The sequence below is a fragment of the Myotis brandtii genome, unplaced genomic scaffold, assembly GCF_000412655.1.
Source record: "Myotis brandtii unplaced genomic scaffold, ASM41265v1 scaffold630, whole genome shotgun sequence".
Lineage (NCBI taxonomy): Eukaryota > Metazoa > Chordata > Mammalia > Chiroptera > Vespertilionidae > Myotis > Myotis brandtii.
This window is the reverse complement of record NW_005370412.1, coordinates 2,009,757-2,027,264: the sequence shown is the minus strand read 5'-3', so window position 1 is coordinate 2,027,264 and position 17,508 is coordinate 2,009,757. Positions and strand designations below refer to the sequence as shown.

The 17,508-nt window shown below is 38.9% G+C and overlaps 1 protein-coding gene and 1 long non-coding RNA gene across 8 annotated transcripts in view; one reads left to right on the top strand and one right to left on the bottom strand.

Annotated features, from left to right (window-relative positions):
* Positions 1 to 1,342, bottom strand: part of LOC106723709 — a 2,767-nt gene extending 1,425 nt beyond the window's left edge. Inside the window, exon 1 of the long non-coding RNA XR_001359421.1 lies at positions 136 to 1,342. This is a non-coding gene — a long non-coding RNA (uncharacterized LOC106723709). The remainder of the gene's footprint in view (positions 1 to 135) is intronic.
* Positions 1,343 to 3,426: 2,084 nt separating this feature from the next.
* Positions 3,427 to 17,508, top strand: part of CEP350 (centrosomal protein 350kDa) — a 115,661-nt gene continuing 101,579 nt past the window's right edge. The window contains exons 1-3 of one of the 7 annotated variants that reach the window (XM_014528343.1): positions 3,427 to 3,446; positions 14,507 to 14,592; positions 15,571 to 15,617. In XM_014528343.1, the coding sequence (XP_014383829.1) occupies positions 14,520 to 14,592; positions 15,571 to 15,617 (120 nt within the window). In that variant the 5' untranslated portion in view covers positions 3,427 to 3,446; positions 14,507 to 14,519. Of the gene's footprint in view, positions 3,447 to 11,686; positions 11,712 to 12,025; positions 12,109 to 13,851; positions 13,878 to 14,506; positions 14,593 to 15,570; positions 15,618 to 17,508 lie in introns of those variants that run through there. The other 6 variants (XM_014528342.1, XM_014528345.1, XM_005880235.2 and 3 more) reach the window with 6 other exon arrangements.

The following is a 17,508-nucleotide window of genomic DNA, read 5'->3' as shown; positions in this document are numbered from 1 at the left end:
TCCCTGGGTCCTGAGGCTCTGCCGACCTGGATGGGACCTGGGTCTCGGGTCCCAGCGGTGCCTGCGGGAGACGGGCTGGCTTTCCTCCGCTGCCGCCCCTCCCCTCTGCTGCCCAAGGTGTGCGATCCCTCTCACCTTCGGTCCCCCAAGTGTCTCTTCTGCGTCCGCAGACCGGGCATATTTGAGGGAATTCCGGGGAACTGGGTCCCGTGGCAAGGATGACTAGTTTCTGTTCCTTTCTGGTGGGGATAGACCGTCCCCAGTCCAGGGGAAACTTTGATCCCTGCTCCAGTCCAGCAGCTGCTTCATGTCATCTTCTGATTTATTAGCTAATGACATTTTTCAAAAAAGGTTTACGCTTTGAAAGTTGCCATTTCCTAGGTCCCCCCCCCTTTTAAATGTAGCCCAGTATATGCTAAATAACATTTTTGCGAATGTTACGAATGCGGGTTGGAATTTGACGAGGTTTTTAGTCTTCGGATAGGAAGGTGCCCATCGGGGTAGATTTTCAGGTGGCTTCAGTGTGGTGGCCAGTCCTTCGACAGGAGGAAGCAGGTGGCCAGGAATGGTGGTGGTCAGTATCCACGCACTTCGCCAGATTGGTTTGTTTTGATGGTGATCCTCGTTGTGCATGTGGAAAAGTCGTTAATGAGTATGTTGCCATGTTAACTGCCTCCTCCTGCCCTGGGTTGTTAAGGGTTTTCAAGGAAAGGCTGTCTTAGATCTGGCAACAAACCGAAAAAAAGGTTTGTAGGGGCAACGATAAAATACTGAGAGCTGCTCTCCACTTGGACAGTGTCTTGGTTTAGAATTTTGTTTTTAACTCAGGCAGTGTGCCACTACTAACATGAGATTGTGACTTTGGAGGATTGGTCGTTGGACCTGTGGGAGAAGTTGCCTCAGACAACTTCATGGGCGGGCGTGTAGTTGTTGGGGTGTGCGAAGTTGACACACCAGTGTAATAGAATAAGTCAGCCATCCAACCCTCATTGCACCGAATTTAAGATACTTTAATCAGAAAATAAACATCGGGCTAGAATACATTGTATGTGTGGGTAAATACATGTGTATCTTATCTTTTCATAATTAGTAGCAGGGCTTTTTAATAATAAGTGAGTTATATATTATATGTAAACAATTTTGTACACATGTGAAAAAATTTCTCTGATTCTCTAAGTTATGTTGGTGTGTAGTGTTATGTAAGAGCATTAATACTTGAACAACCTGTGGGGTAATCAATTTATGAAGTAGGAAGTTTTGGAATTTTTTCTAATGCTTCTGATTGCCTGTTTCTTAAAAAATACATATTTTTATTGATTTCAGAGAGGTAGGGAGAGGAGAGAGAGAGATAGAAACATCAATGATGAGAATCACAACCTGGGCATGTGCTCTTGACCGGAATGGAACCTGGGACCCTTCAGTCCGCAGGTGGACACTCTATTCACTGACAAAACCGTCTAGGGCTGATTGCCAGTTTTTTGCCCATTTTAAACACATCTGCCATATCATGGACAGAAGAAAGGAGATGAAGTCCCTTTCTAGCCAATTTTATTATTTACTAAATTGCTTTAAGTTATAGTGGGAACAGAAAACAGAAGTTGCTCTAAAATAACTGACATCATTTTTTGGTGTCATTATTTTATTTAGTTTTCATAGCAATTTTGTGAAGTAGGTTTAGTAAATATCATCCTTATTTTGCAGTTGTGGAAATTGACACACAATGAGATTCATTTATTTATTCGAATGCTGCTCTTATTTCTGCAGATGATCTAGAATTAGTTTTATTTTTACATTATTTCTTATTGCGGTATGACTGACATATAACATAATTCAGGTATACAATATAATGATTCAATACTTGCACATGTTGAGAAATGATCACAGTAAGTCTAACATTCTAGAATTAGTTTTATTTTAATTGAATATTAATATAGACATTTTTGGCATTTGGTTTTTTTAAATCTAAAAATATGTATTTTCCTTTTGGCATGCCACTCGCTCCTTATGCTGATGATTGTCAATTCTTTAAGAACATTAATATTTTTATAGCATTTTGTTAATTGTTAACAAGTCATGAATTCTGATAATGTATTGCTTTACTTCTATATGTACTTTTTGCTTAAACAATGTTCCTAAAAGAAATTGTAGTTAATTTGTTGTCTCTCATTTTGTTTGGATACTCATAGTTCAATCATCTTTGGTACTTCAAATCATTTATATTCTTGGTTTAGTAAAATAAATATTGAAGCAACATGGTCAGTAGCTTAACTGAAAACTAGTAACATCTTGATTTTGTTGTAGAGACAACTGATGATTTAAAAAGTTAACTGGCCATCTATGCCTGTGATGGCTATTTTTGCAGTGTGGGGCAAGTTGTGAAATAATTCTTTTCTTTTAAAGATCTAAATGGCATTACTAAGCAATTCACGAATTGGGGCAGCATCCTATCTAGGAACTAAAGGGCACTCCCAAAAGAATTACCTTTTGACTTTTTACCCCATATCAATTTCTAGTGTTGCAAATAATACCCCCCCCCCAAAAAAAAAATTGAATAATCAAATGATTATTTATTTTACTTGGCTAGGGCCAAGCACATAGTAAAATAGTAAATATTGGTTGAATAAATTGACTAAAGAATGGTCTTGACATAATATTTAAAAGCCAAAAACCAAAACCACATTAGTTCATGGTTCCTAAGCACACCTCAGTTCCTAGGAATATACTCCAGAGGCATATACAAGTTTGCTAGGTAGAAGGGGAATAACAGCCTGGGATTAAAAAGACACCAAGAATAAGCCACAGGTGGGTCCTGAAAACTTTATTGACCATTTTAATGATTTAGCTGTTCTGGCAATAGTTAATGTAACTTAAAGAATATAGATGCTTTAAGACCCTACCTGTTACACTAGTACTGTAATTATAGGTTTATAATGACTTTAAGTCACTTCTTAATTACAGCATTGGGAGTTTTAAATCTTAAAGTCCAGCTAGTCCAATTCCCTTGTACATAGTAAACTACATTTGTTCAATGTGTTAGATAATTATCAAATGAGAGGATAATTATGAACAACCAGGTAATCCTACATCAGTGTTAAAAACTCAAAACAGGTCTCTCATTTTAGGAATCAAAAGTACTTGCTAACTTAAAATATGAATCTCAACCCTCTGCATTGGGACTATAAACTGGTACAACTGGGACAATGTTTTGGAAGGACATTTGGTATTACCTATTAAAATTATAATTAAAAGTGCACTTTTTTGTTTGTTTGTTTTGTTAATTTTCACCAGAGGAATCTTTTCCATTTGTTTGTTTGTTTTGTTTTTTTAGAGGGAGTGGAAGGAAAGGGGAGAGACAGAGAGAAAAACATCAATGTGAGAGAGACACATTGATTGGTTGCCTCCCACATGTGCCCCAACCAGGGGTTTGCATGGAGCTTGCAACTAAGGTATGTGCCCTTGACTGGAATTGAACCTGAGACACTCTATTCTGAGGTTTGCCGCTCTAATCACTGAGACAGACTGGCTAGGGCAAAAGTCATTTCATTTTTAGGAGTTTATCTTACAGAAATTTTAATACAAGAGCACAAGAGCAAATCTATAAGGATTTTCATTTTAGCATTATTACAAATAAACGTCATTAATATTTACAAATAATAAGAAAGTGCCCCCCCCCCAAAAAAAAAAGAAAAAAAGAAAGTGTCCTAAATGTCCTTTGGTAGGGGGTTAGTTAATATTATAGTTTATTTATGATGTGAGGTACTGTGCACTTGTTAACAGTTTAAGGGATAGTTATATTTACTCCTGAGGAACAGCTGAATGTATCCTGGAGCATAGGGACCATGTAGCAGACTTTCTGGGTTCAAATCCTAACTGCATCATTTATTAGCAGTGACCATTAGCAAGTTACTTAACATCATCTATAAAGGGGATATAATTATAGTTCTCTCCTGCAGGTCTGTTTTGAGAATTAAATAAGTTAATATTTAAACCCTAAGTAAGCATAGTAATTGCCACATAAGTGTTTGCATTTACTATTACATACTGACATGGAAGAATGTTCATTATATAATATTGAGGGGAAAAATTAAGTTGCACTACACTGTGGAATATGATTCAATTTTGTGAAAACACACACACACATAGACAAAGAAATGTAGTTTGATTTTTTTTTTACTTGTCCTATATACTAGTAATAAAGAGCTAATATGCTAATTAGACGGAACAGCAGAACAACCTGCCTTGGTCGGTGCTGCAAGGGCCGAGTCCCTTGCATGAATTTCCTGCATTGGGCCTCTAGTATGTACATAAGAAAGGGTCTGTGAGGATAGACATTAAGCTATTAGCTTTGTTATCTCTGAAGAATGGATGACTTTCTTATACTTTAGACACTTTTTAAAAATATATATTTTTATTGATTTCAGAGAAGAAGGGAGAGGGAGAGAGAGAAACATCAATGATGAGAGAATCATTGATCGGCTGCCTCCTGCACACCTCCTACTGGGGATTAAGCCCAAAACCCAGGCATGTGCCCTTGATCAGAATCGAACCCATGACCCTTTAGTCCCGAGGCTGATGCTCTCTCCACTGAACCAAACCAGCTAGGGCACTGTATGTCCCTATGCATTCATTGGTTGATTCTTGTATGTACCTTGATGGGAATCGAACCTACAATATTGGTGTATTGAGACGACACTCTAACCAACTGAGCTACCTGGTCAGGGCCCCACTTTTATAATTATTGAAACCTTTTTTTTAAAAAAGAAAGTATTGAAGAATAATTTTTTTTTATTATTCAGTCATGTAAATGTATTTTTGAATATAGTTGTTTTCCAGAGATCTACAGATTTCATTAGCAGAATATCACATGATTAGATTGTTTCTAAACTTTTGTTGCTGGAAGGCTAAAATTAATCTATGAAAACCCCTAATATATTTATTTTTCTATTAGCTTTGTGAGGTAAACCTCATTTATGAATTTACAAAGTAACCATGTAGGCTAGATCAGTAATTTTTAAACCCAAGATTCCCATACTGTGCCCCAAGTTACCTTGGAGCACCATAGTGAACTCACATGGGCACTGGGGCATTTTTAAAGTTTTGAGGAAAGCACAGTAATATTTGGCAGCTGTGGGACACTGCTCAAACGTTTGGTTTAAGGTAATACTCATGAGATTGTGCTAGGTTTTGGGGGATTGCTCTGATAAAAAGCAAGTACTGTGCAAAAATCATTGTGAAACTAAATGAAAGTGGTGGTGTCCAAAGTGATTTCAAGGTTTGAGAATCTGTAATGTCTATTAGATGCACATATTGCATTAATAAGTAATTGTTATTAGTAAAAAAATAAAGTATTTCAGTTTATATGTATTTTTCAAAGTTATTCTGACATAAATACTAAGTTGTGAGGACTTAGTTAATAAATAGAATTGTTAGGTATTTTTTGGGCTTAGGGGCACCATGAAAAGATTACTGAGACACTAGAGTTCTGTGAACTTAGAAAGCTTGGAACCTCTAGAACTCTTTTGACTCACTGTAAGAGGCAGTCATTGGCATGGATAAGGTCACCAAGAGAGAGAGTATAGTGTTAGATAAGACCCAAAAGTCAAACTCCTTTGAACTTTAAGATTTAAAGGAGAAGGACTAACTAGCAAAGGAGAATGAGAAAGAGAACTGGAGGTGGGAAATCCCAGTGTAGTGTATAGAAGCAAAGAGAAGAGTGATTCAAGAGAGTGGTCAGCTGTGATGAATGCTGCCAAGATGTCAGGCAGATTGGGACTTTTTATTTGAAAATGTCCATTAGATTTAGAGATGAAGAGGTTTTTGGTGATTTTAGTGAGAGGTGCTGTGGCAACCACATTGGAATTGCTTGAAAAGTGATTGAAAAGTATTTTAAATGGAGACTGAATATATAGTCTTTTTTGAGATATTTGAAGGAAAAAGAGCAGTAGTAGTGTAGGGTGCTGGGTTGAGGGACTTTTTTTGTTTGTTTTAAGTAAGAAGACTTGATTTAAGTATAAATGCTGATAGGAGGAATCTTGGAGAGGGGAGAAGACAGAGAGATACACGAGAGAACAATAAAATGCCTCGTTTCTTGAGAGAATGTGGAGGTGGGGAGATCTTGAAACAGAAGAAGTATTCTTATGGCTCCTTGCCTCTAAAAGTTACTTTTTCTGTTCTTTTCCCATTCTCCCTATTTATGAACTCTCAGCCTGCATGCTAAGAGGGACAGTAAAATTCTTTTAAATTTATTGGCTATTAGTTTCTGTGAACCTTTATACTTATGAGGTGAATATTTTGATGGTACTTGAAGTGTGTACTCTTTGTTGGCTTTAGATTGCTATAAGCAGTCAAATAGTGTTTTAAAGTTGCATCCTTACTTGATTTATAGAGCCTTCTACTTTATATCATTTTAACCATGTTCTCTATATCATTTATTATTGCTTTAGTGAAATTGTGTTTCTATTTTCTGTTGGCAAGTTAGAGTCATCCTTAGCTAACTTGGGAAGTTGATTATTATTTTGCACTTCCATTTATATTTTACATGATGCAAATAGAATCATGTCAAATATAGTTTCTTTTTTAATCCTCATGATATTTGACTTTAATCTGAACAAAACACTATTGTTCATTTATGCTTCAACTTTTACATGAAACAACTTGTTTCTCTACCAGATGCCAGTTAAACTCACTGTAAAACGGACAGTAGAACAAGACGTTTGAGTCACTTAAATGGGTAATAAAATAATATTTTTCAGTTTTCTGAAATTTAAGAAGCTTTTAGTATAGTAAGAGACAAAGTGCAAAGAGTGATATAAATTCTGTGTTATTGGTTTCTGAAAACTATGGTAAGTGCTTAAGAGAGGAATGGCCAACACTTGATTCTTTAAATACACAAATGCAATCATGTCAGAGACTCTGCATGATCTTGTTTCCTTCCTTCTCCAGCTTTCTCTCACCATTTTCCCTCTCTACCACCTGGGGCTTAAACTATGTCATGTCTTATTTGTCTCAGAGCTGTTCCAGATATCCTTTCTATTGCCTGGAAAGCTCTTCCTTGCCTACACTTAGTTAAATTTTTTAACATATATTTTTATTGATTTTAGAGGGAGATAGAGAGATAGAAACATCAATGATGAGAGAGAATCATTGATTGGCTGCCTCCTTCATGCCCCTACTGGGGATCAAGTCTGCAACCTGGGAATGTGCCCTGACCAGGAATTGAACAGTTACCTCCTGGTTCATAGGTCAATGCTCAGCCACTGAGCCACACCAGCTGGGCTAAATTTTTTATTTATCCTTTATGTCTTAGATTAAATGAGTTTTTCTCTCTACAACACAGATTAGATGAGTTCCTTCTGGCTATGTTTGTATAGCACTTGCATTTTTTTCTAATTATTTTCATCCCATCTATAATAATAAAAGCATAATATGCAAATCGACCAAACGGCCGAACAGCAGAACGACCAAACAGCAGGACGACCGTCCGGACTACCATACTATGACACCCACTGGCACCAGGCCAGCCAAGGCGGGTGTGATGCCATTGGTCAGAGGCCTGGCCATTGCCCCATGATCACCCTGCAGAGGGAGGCCCAGGCCACCGGCCAGCGGAGCAATCAATTGGGCGGCTCCACGATTGCCCAAAGAGGGAGGCCCAGGCCACCAACCAGTGGGCTGTGGTGGGTGGCTGGGGCCTCCCTCTGCAGGGCGATCCATCGTGGGGCTCCCGGACTGTGAGAGGGGGCAGGCCGGGCTGAGGGACCCTCCCCTCCCCCAGTGCACGAATTTTATGCACCGAGTCTCTAGTCCTATATAATGGGCTAATATGCAAATTGTCTCCTCAGCTGGGAGTTTGACCAGGGGGCGGGGCTGGCCCGCCAACTGCCTGCAGCCCCTCCCTCCGGCTGGCCCAGCTTGATTGGCCCCGATGGGGGTGGGCCGGCCGGACCCCACCCATGCACAAATTCATGCACTGGGCCTCTGGTTCGTAATATTTGTTGAATATCCACCTTCCAAGCAAGATTTTAGACTGCTTGAGTGTGGGCCCATGTTTGTTCTTTTAACAGCTATATTCTCACTGCTAGGCACTATTCATTCTACTACATACTTGGCACTCAGCAAATATTTGTTAAATGAATGGGTGGCATGGGTCAGATTGAGGAAAAGATTTTTCAAGAGTGTAGAAGAATACAGTCTGATGCTGTAATGGGGGACCAAGGAGTTTGCTAAAACATCTCACCTGTTCTGTTTAGTAGGGAAGGGAAAATAAAATACTTCATCTGAAGACATATGTTAGGAAGCCCTGTCTTTTGGGGTGGATTTGATAACAATTGAGGTATGTTGGTTAGGTGAGCATTCTCTAAAAGAAGTTAAAAGTGCATTGAAGTTAATGATACAGAGGTTCTAAAGAGTATAGAATGTAGGTGGGAAAGCAGGGTGCCTTATGATGAAATTACAAGAGAGGATAGGGGGTTGTGTTATCGATGGTGGCTGAGTTTAAATATTATGAGAAGCATTATGTGAATGACCCTTAGAGGCTTCCAGAGGTTTGAGAGAGAGATATTTAATTTCCTGTTCTGTCACTTACTAGCTGAATGACTTTAGACTAGTTCTTTGGTCTGTCTGATACTGTTTCTTCATCAGTAAAATGGATATATGGATAGTTGCCTCATGGGTTGTGATAGAGATTAGAAAAAATATATGGAAAACTATACAGTGCTTGACCCACAGAGAAGGAACACAGAAAATGATAGCTATGATTATTAACTGCCCCCTCATAATGTTAGAGGTCTGTAATTTTGACTTCTGGTTTAAAGGGATTGTTGCTGTCAAGTTTCTGGAGCTTCAGAAGAGAGTTGTTCTCAGGTGATTGGGGAGTAGGATTAGTTCTCTCTACTGATGCTAATCTTTATGGAATCAACAGTGTTTTTGGAGGCTTCAGACTGTGAGAAGTAGAATTGAAAATAATCTCTTGGGCTGTAGTTCTGTATTTTGGGATCTTTGTGGACCTTTAAAAATACAGGGTTTATTAGTAGATGAGTGGATAAAAAAGCTGTGGAACATTTATACCAGCGGTTCTCAACCTGTGGGTTGCGACCCCTGTGGCGGTCGAACGACCCTTTCACAGGGGTTGCCTAAGGCCATCCTGCATATCAGATATTTACATTACGATTCATAACAGTAGCTACATTACAGTTATGAAGTAGCAACGAAAATAATTTTATGGTTGGGTCACAACATGAGGAACTGTATTTAAAGGGCCAGAAGGTTGAGAACCACTGATTTATACCATGGAATACTATGCAACAATGAAAAAGAAGAATCTCTTACCGTTTGAGACAGCATGGAGGGACCTGGAAAATATCATGCTAAGTGAAGTTAAAGTCAGTCAGAGAAAGACAAGTATCGCATGATCTCACTCATACGTGGAATCTAAGTAACAAAATAAACTGATGAACAGAGTGGATCCAGAGACATGGAAGCATGGAACAGAGTGGAGAATCTCAGAGGGAAGGCAAGGGAGGGTGGGAGATAATCAACCAAAGACGTTGTATGCATATATGCATAACCATCAACACAGATAATATGGTGCTGAAGGCCTGGGGCAGGGGGTGGGGGGCGGGCCCAGGCTGGAGGGACTCAATGGGGGAAAAAGATACTTTCAACAATAAAGAATTATTTTTAAAAAAATACAGGGTTTTTTTTGCCCTAGCTGGTTTGGCTAAGTGGATAGAGCGTTGGCCTGCGGACGGAAGGGTCCAAGGTTGGATTCTGGTCAGAGGCACATGCTTGGGTTGCGGGCTTAATCTCCAGTAGGGGGCATGCAGGAGGCAGCCAATCAATGATTATCATCATTGATGTTTCTATCTCTCCCTCTCCCTTCCGACCTAAAATCAATAAAAAATATATTTAAATAATAAAATTTAAAAAATACAGTTTTTTGTTTGTTTTTTTTGCCTCTTCTGAGTGAGACTCACTGGTTCAGAATCACTGTGGGTGGAGCCTCGACTGTTAACATGTTATCCAGGTGATTTTTCTGAGCTGCTTGAGAAAGGCTTAGGAGGTAAGAATTCTGCAGCTGCTTGGAGGAAGGTAGTGTGTAGCTGCTCTGAAGCTCACTTGCAGTGGGAATGATTGGGAATACATATATGGGTTATTTGGGAGAGAGTTTTCTTCATAGGTTTAAAAACTAGCTACAGAGTTTGAATTGAAGGGGCATGATTTTAAAGTATTGTTATTTAAAAGATATTTAAATACAAAGGATATTTTCTTTGTGGTCCTGTTTGACATATATTAAACAATTAGCAGATACGATGACTTTATGACTAAAGATGCATTTTGACAATATACTGCCTTATCAAAGACATATTTTGAGCATTAACCTTAATACCAGTTCACATGTACCCAGATTAAAAAAATAAGCCAAGTGTTATATACTATGTATTAATAAATGTATATTCAGATGTATGTATTTTTATAGGTGTGTGTGTATGTATATATTGAATATTTAATTCAGTGTGTGGTAAATGTCTTTTTGAGTTTTGAGAGAAATTTTATTGTAGTTTTATTTATAGAGATTATACCTTTTTTAGATTTAGAAAAGTGAATCATAAACGTAGTATAGATATGAATATTAGATATAAAAATAGGGTAATTAAAGGTGAGAAACGGAGGAGAGGAAATCAGATAAGAGATTAATATGGAAAACAGAAAATTAAGAGGGAAAATAATTGTAAAAGAAAATAAGAGGTGAATGGGAAAAAGAAAAATACACTACTGATGTTTGAAGAGACTATGCCAAATTTATTTTTTAGGTAATGAATATAAATGTTTCTTTAATTTTAAGCAAATTTTCTTAAGTGAGACTATACTAGAGAGTAAAAGGCCAGAGATGATAATAGAGGATGGGGGAAAAGTGTTAGGAGCCCCACCTCATTCTTACAGTTCATTTTTACCTATAGGAGTTTAGAAGGAATGGTATGGTATGGGTATTAGGAAAAGGAATACATTAATTTTCCTGATTGAATTAATCAAATATGATCTAGGACAGTGTGCCTACATTTCTGATTTCAGTTATTTCAATTTCCATTTTAGGATTCTGGCTGCTTACTGTCCATTGGATAGTGTGCACCTTGAATCTTTGCTACTGGGTTTCAGTATAGGTCAGGCCGAATTTAGGTCTGTTGAGGATGGGCACTCAGCAACATCACCATACTTCCAGAATCTGGGAACTTGATAGCTAACAAACACAGAATTCTTTTTTTTTTTTTATGTATTTTTATTGATTTCAGTGAGGAAGGGAGAGGGAGAGAGAGATGAGGCATCATTGATGAGAATCATTTATTACCTGCCTCCTGCATGGCTCCTATGGAGGATGGAGCCCACAACCCAGGCATAGTGCCCTGACCTGGAATCGAACTGTGACCCCCTGGTTCATAGGTCTACACACAACCACTGAGCCACACTGGCCGGATAGACACAGATTCCTTTTTTTTTTTTTTAAATATATTTCTATTGATTTCAGAGAGGAAGAGAGAGGTAGAAACCACAAAGATGGGAGGGAATCATTGATTGGCTGCCTCCTGCACATTGGACCGAGCCTACAACCCAGGCATGTGCCCTTGACCGGAATCGAACCTGGGGCCCTTCGGTCCGCAAGCTGATTCTCTATCCACTGAGCCAAACTGGCTAGGCAACACAGAATTCTTAACAAGGTAGATGTGTTTGCCAAGTTGTAGCCTGGTAGTTAGTATTATCTCTCTAGTAATTCCTGCAAAGAATCTGTTTAGCTGGGGCCACACCATTCCACTCTAAGAAACACTAAGATTTTTTTTCTGTGTGTGAGATTGAAGGCATGGGTCTGGTAGTTAACTACTTTTTTAATACATATTTTTATTTATTTCAGAGAGGAAGGGAGAGGGAGAGAGAGATAGAAACATCAATGATGAGAATCATTGATTGGCTGCCTCCTGTATGCCCCCTACTGGGGATGGAGCCTGCAACCCAGGCATGTGCCCTGATTGGGAATCAAACCGATGAACTCTTGGTTCAGAGGTCGACGCTCAACCCTTGAGCCACACTGGCCGGGCTGGTAGTTCATTTTTGCTCTGGGTGAGTAGCTGGGAGAAATATCTTCTTCCTTTCTGAGTAGTTTGTGCTGTTCAATGAATCTAGATGGCAATGTTTTATTGCTCCAGTTTAACTGCTCATTACCTTGTTCATGTCCAGAGAGTGAATAAATGAACCTCCAATACAGTTTATACATAGTTCTTGCACTGTTTTTTTTTTTGGCCTCACAATAAGGTTTTTACTTGGGTATAGCCAGAGCAAGGGCTTTATCATTTGCTCCAGTCTTCTGATTCATTTCATATCGATGATGTGCTTCTTATCATATGACTCCCATTGTTTCCATAGCATCAAACCATTTAGCTTATTATATGGCCACCTGTAGCCCTTTTCTTTTCTCTGTTATCATTAAGAGTAATTATACTGTGTGTGTGTGTGTGTGTGTGTGTGTGTGTCTTGTAATTTTACCATAAATTTTTACAGGCTACTTGCAAATTAGTATATGAATTCCATTTCCCTGTTTTCCATTTCTTTTGTTTTCCTGCCTTATGAACCTAGTAGTGTATGTTGTGTTCTCTTCCTTTTTTATGAGTAATTTTCCAGCCTGGCTTTTTAACCACCTCTTCTGTTTCTTTGGTCATGTTTTTTTTTTTTTGGTCATTTTTATTGATTTACCCCCTCCCATTTCATCCTTTCACTCCGACCCTGCCTTTGATTCTTTATTCTTTTCTGTGTAAATTGAGATCCTAACAGCTTCTAACATTGTCATTTGTTTATCTGTTCATTGAGGGTCTCTGTTGATATGAAGATGAATCAGAAGATAGAGTCCTTAAGGACAGCCTTGTGGGGACATGGATATATATATATGCTATTTGTAACTTTATGATATAATCATCACACTGTATATTAAGTATTTGTTTATGTGTCCCTTCCATTAGATTGTGAAGGTTAAGTTCAGCTAATATTCATTGAATGAATGAATGAATGAATGATGTGTGTGTGTGTGTGTGTGTGTAATGATAAAGGATATAAAAAGTGCACAGAGTGCTATTGGAAACCAGGGAAGTAGTAATTCTGTTCAAGGACAATCGTGGAAAGGCTTATAGGAGATGACATTAGTTTGGCTTTGAAGGGTATTACTGCCGAAGAAAATTTAGAAAAAGAAGATATGGAGATAATGCAAATTTTTGGTGCAAATTTTTAGTGCTCAGAGAATGCTCTCTAGGTACAGTGATTTGATAGGAACAATTGGTATACAATGAAGATAGCAAGGCCTAAGATTGTGAATTAAGGTTGTGAAGGCCTCCAAGTTCCATCATGCTAAGAACTTGGAATTTTGTCCCATAGGTGATAGTCATTGAAGAGTTATAAAAGCAGATTTGCTAGGTTCTGTTTTAGAAAGATAACTTTGGTTGCGTATGAAGAAGAGATTAGGAGAAGAATAATTTGGGAAGCTTTTTACCATAATTTAGGCTAAAGACGATGCTCTGAATTAGAGGTAAAGGGATGAGAGAGAGAGAGAAATTACGGAAATATCATAAAAAATTTTTCAGCAGCTGTATGGAGGCATATTTTATGTGCCAAAACAAATATTTTAATATATTTTTATTGATTTCAGAGAGGAAGGAAGAGAAATAGAGACATCAATGATGAGAGAGAATCATCGATCAGCTGCCTCTTGCACACCCCCTACTGGGGATCCAGCCCTCACCTGGGCATGTGCCCTGATCTGGAATCAAACCACGACCTCTTGGTTTATAGGTTGATGCTCAATTACTGAGCCACACAGGCCGGGACAGAGAAATATTTTAAAGGTAGTATTGTTTACCTCTCAATTCTTTTTTTAAAAAATATGCTTGTTTTTATTTTTAGAGGGAGAGGAATGGAGAGGGAGAGAGGGATAGAAACATCGATCAGCTACCTCCTGCACACCCCCTCCTGGGAATCAAGCTAGAAACCCACACATATGCCAGAAATTGAACCAGTGACCTCTTGGTGCATGGGACGATGTTCAACCAAATCTGTTTGATTTGGTGAACACTTTAAAGTGGTTAAAAAAGGCATTTTGCAAATTAAAGTTTATACTTTAAAGATAGAGTTTTGACATATTAGATTCACTTCTTTCTATGAAGAGATTTTTTTCATTGTGCTTTTTCCACAGTGACCTTTTAAAAAATTTTTTATACATTATATGTATATATATATACACACACACATACACACACACACAAACACACAAACACATATACATATATATGTATTCTTTCATGAAGAACAGACCTATTTAGATAGAATTTCAGGAATTCTTACGAGGGTATAAAGATAACTTTTAGAGAGGACAAAATCCTTTCCTGACTTTAATTAAAGACAAGATAAGTAAGGGCATTTTCTTTACTAACATTGTTATATTGATACTCAGTGAATACCGATGATATGATTGCAGGTAAATTGGCAGGATGAGGAGCAGCAAATCAAAAGAGGTGCCTTTACCAAATCCAAGGAACTCTCAAAGCAAGGATACTGTTCAAGGTATGGTTTTTTTTTAACTGAATTTATTAATCCTTTGTTTAGGTCATATGTATAAAATTCTGAACTAATCAGTAATGAAAATTATACACATGCTTTGATTTATAAAAGGGATAAATAATTAAATTTTTTACATATGATTAATATAGTTTAAAAAATAATGTTTTCTATTTTAAAATTTTAATTTTGTTTTAAAGATACAAGGTAACTTACCTTCTAAGGCATCCTATGGTAAAGGAAAAAAATATTTTTTGAAAAAGAATCAGTATATGTAAAACTAGTTTTATACAATTTCTTAGAAATTCTGACTTAAGTAGTATGACATAGCTCTTAATATACACCTATAGTGCACTGGTAACAAAAATAATAGTCTCGTTGAACTCTTTAAAATGATGCTTTTGGGGATAACCGTAATTTAGAGTGTGATATTTTTTGAGGGACATAGACAAACTGGAGTATATCTGGATGAAGATTGTTGGGTTTCTGAGGGATCTGGAAATCATGTCACATAAGGAGCGTTTGGAGGAAATGAAAATATGCTAGAGAAGTATGACTCAGGGGAAATATATGGCCTTATTCTATGTGAAGGGCTGTTATATGAAAGATTTTAGGTGTAGTTTTCTAATCTTTATACATAATGTGACTTACCATACAATGCAAAATTTTGTATTTGTTCAGCTCATTGGGGTAAATTGTTGGAGATGTGAAATTGGAGTGTGGGTGGGGGTTAGTCCAGCTGTCCTAAGGACTAATAGGACCAGTGTCTAATACAACTCAACTGTATACTGTATTAGGAAGCTCAACGTTATTGGATGGGAGAAGAACCATGTTTTGGCTCAATATAGTACAGCACTTGTTGGAGAATAGTTCTGCCTAATAAAGTGGTTTTCAAACTTTTGAATGTATTTTGGAGCTTATTAAAATGCAGATTCCAAGGTCTACTTCAGAGCTTTTGATTCAGTAAATATCAATGTTCCCCAGCAGATATAACCACATCGTGGGATGCACTTTCTCAGAACAAGGCTGCTGTAAGTAGTTATAGTTTCCATTTATTTCTTTCTGGTTTAAAATTGATTACTTGTTGGAATTGAATAAATTAAAATTTTTTCTACAGTGCTTTTGTTAACAAAATAAGGTTGACATTTTGGTAAGAAATTATCTATACTAATAAAAGGGTAATATGCTAATTAGACTGGATGTCTTCCAGACATCCTTCTGGACAAAGCCACAGTGGCGGGGGCCAAGGCAGGGGCTATCAGGCTGTCAGGGGGCAGTTAGGGGGCGACCAGGCCATCAGGAGGGCAGTTAGGGGACGATCACACCGGCACAGTTAGGGGGTTAGGGGTGATCAGGCAGGCAGGCGAGCGGTTAGGAGCCAGTGGTCCTGGATTGTGAGAGGGATGTCCAACTGCCGGTTTAGGCCCGATCTTACAGGGCCTAAACCGGCAGTCGGACATCCTCCGAGGGGTCCCAGATTGGAGAGGGTGCAGGCCCGGCTGAGGGACCCCGCCCCGTGCATGAATTTCATGCACCGGGCCTCTAGTATACCATATATTACCAAATGAACATTAATAACAACTATCCTATATAATAAAAGGCCAGTGACCATAAGCGTAACAACCAGAACGACTGCTCGACCAGTCGCTATGAGGTGCATTGACCACCTCTCGGTCCCTCCTCGCCCCCCGGCCTGTTGGCTCTGATCGCAGTATGATGAACAGGGAACCACTGGGAACCGGGGTGGGTGGTGGGGGCGTGGGACTGGCAAGCGGGCGGAACTGAGACGGCCAACCGCTTGGTCCCTCCCCCACGTCCACAGGCTCCGATTGCAGCATGGCGAATGGGGAACCACGGCGAACCAGCGGGTGGCGGCGGGGTGGGACTGGGGACTGGCAAGTGGGCAGAAGATGGCCCTGATTGCAGGGCAGGTCTAGGGACCCTACCCGTGCACGATTTCATGCGCTGGGCCTCTAGTTAAATAATAAAAGAATAATCAAGACACTTTAGGTATCTGGAACATTAACACTATGACATAAAATCTTTTTTTAAAAATATATTTTATTGATTTTTTACAGAGAGGAAGGGAGAGAGATAGAGAGTCAGAAACATCGATGAGAGAGAAACATCGATCAGCTGCCTCCTGCACACTCCCCACTGGGGATGTGCCCGAAACCCAGGTACATGCCCTTGACCGGAATCGAACCTGGGACCTTTCAGTCCGCAGGCCGACGCTCTAGCCACTGAGCCAAACCGGTTTCGGCAACACTATGACATAAAATCTTAAAGTAATTTCTGCTATTTATTCTCCTTTATTAAATTTGTTCATTTGGTGTGTTGAAATGAAGATTTAAAACAAAATGAATTTGGGAAGGTGGAGCTAAGTTTAGGTAAAGGGCTCAGTCAGGAAATGAAAGGAACAACTACTTCTTGAATGGACTGAATTATCTCTTCTTTTTTGTGGCAGTAATAGAAGGGTTTCTTTCAGCATTACTGAAGAATGACTGTGAGCAACCTATTCTCATTTGTGTGTGTCCAGTTTTATCAGGAGTTTAGTAAAACAAATATGTTTGGCATGTGATGCATAGTCCCTTTCGAAGGGAGACTCCTTCCTTTTTCATTTGCTCTCTGGGCACATTACAATTCTAATATGTCCTTTTTGTTTTCTTTTGTATTCTATCTGAATTTGAATCACCTACTTCTTTATTATTTGAATACTAGAGGCCAGGTGCACGAAAATCGTGCACTTGGGGGTTTCCTTCAGCCCAACCTGTGCCCTCTCGCAGTCCAGAAGCCCTCGGGGGATGTCCAACTGACAGCTTAGGCCTGCTGCCTCTGGGGAGCAGGCCTAAGCCGAAGTTTGGCCTCCCTTTGCGGGAGGTGAATGGCAGGCCGATAGGGGGACTGACCTGGCTGGCGAGC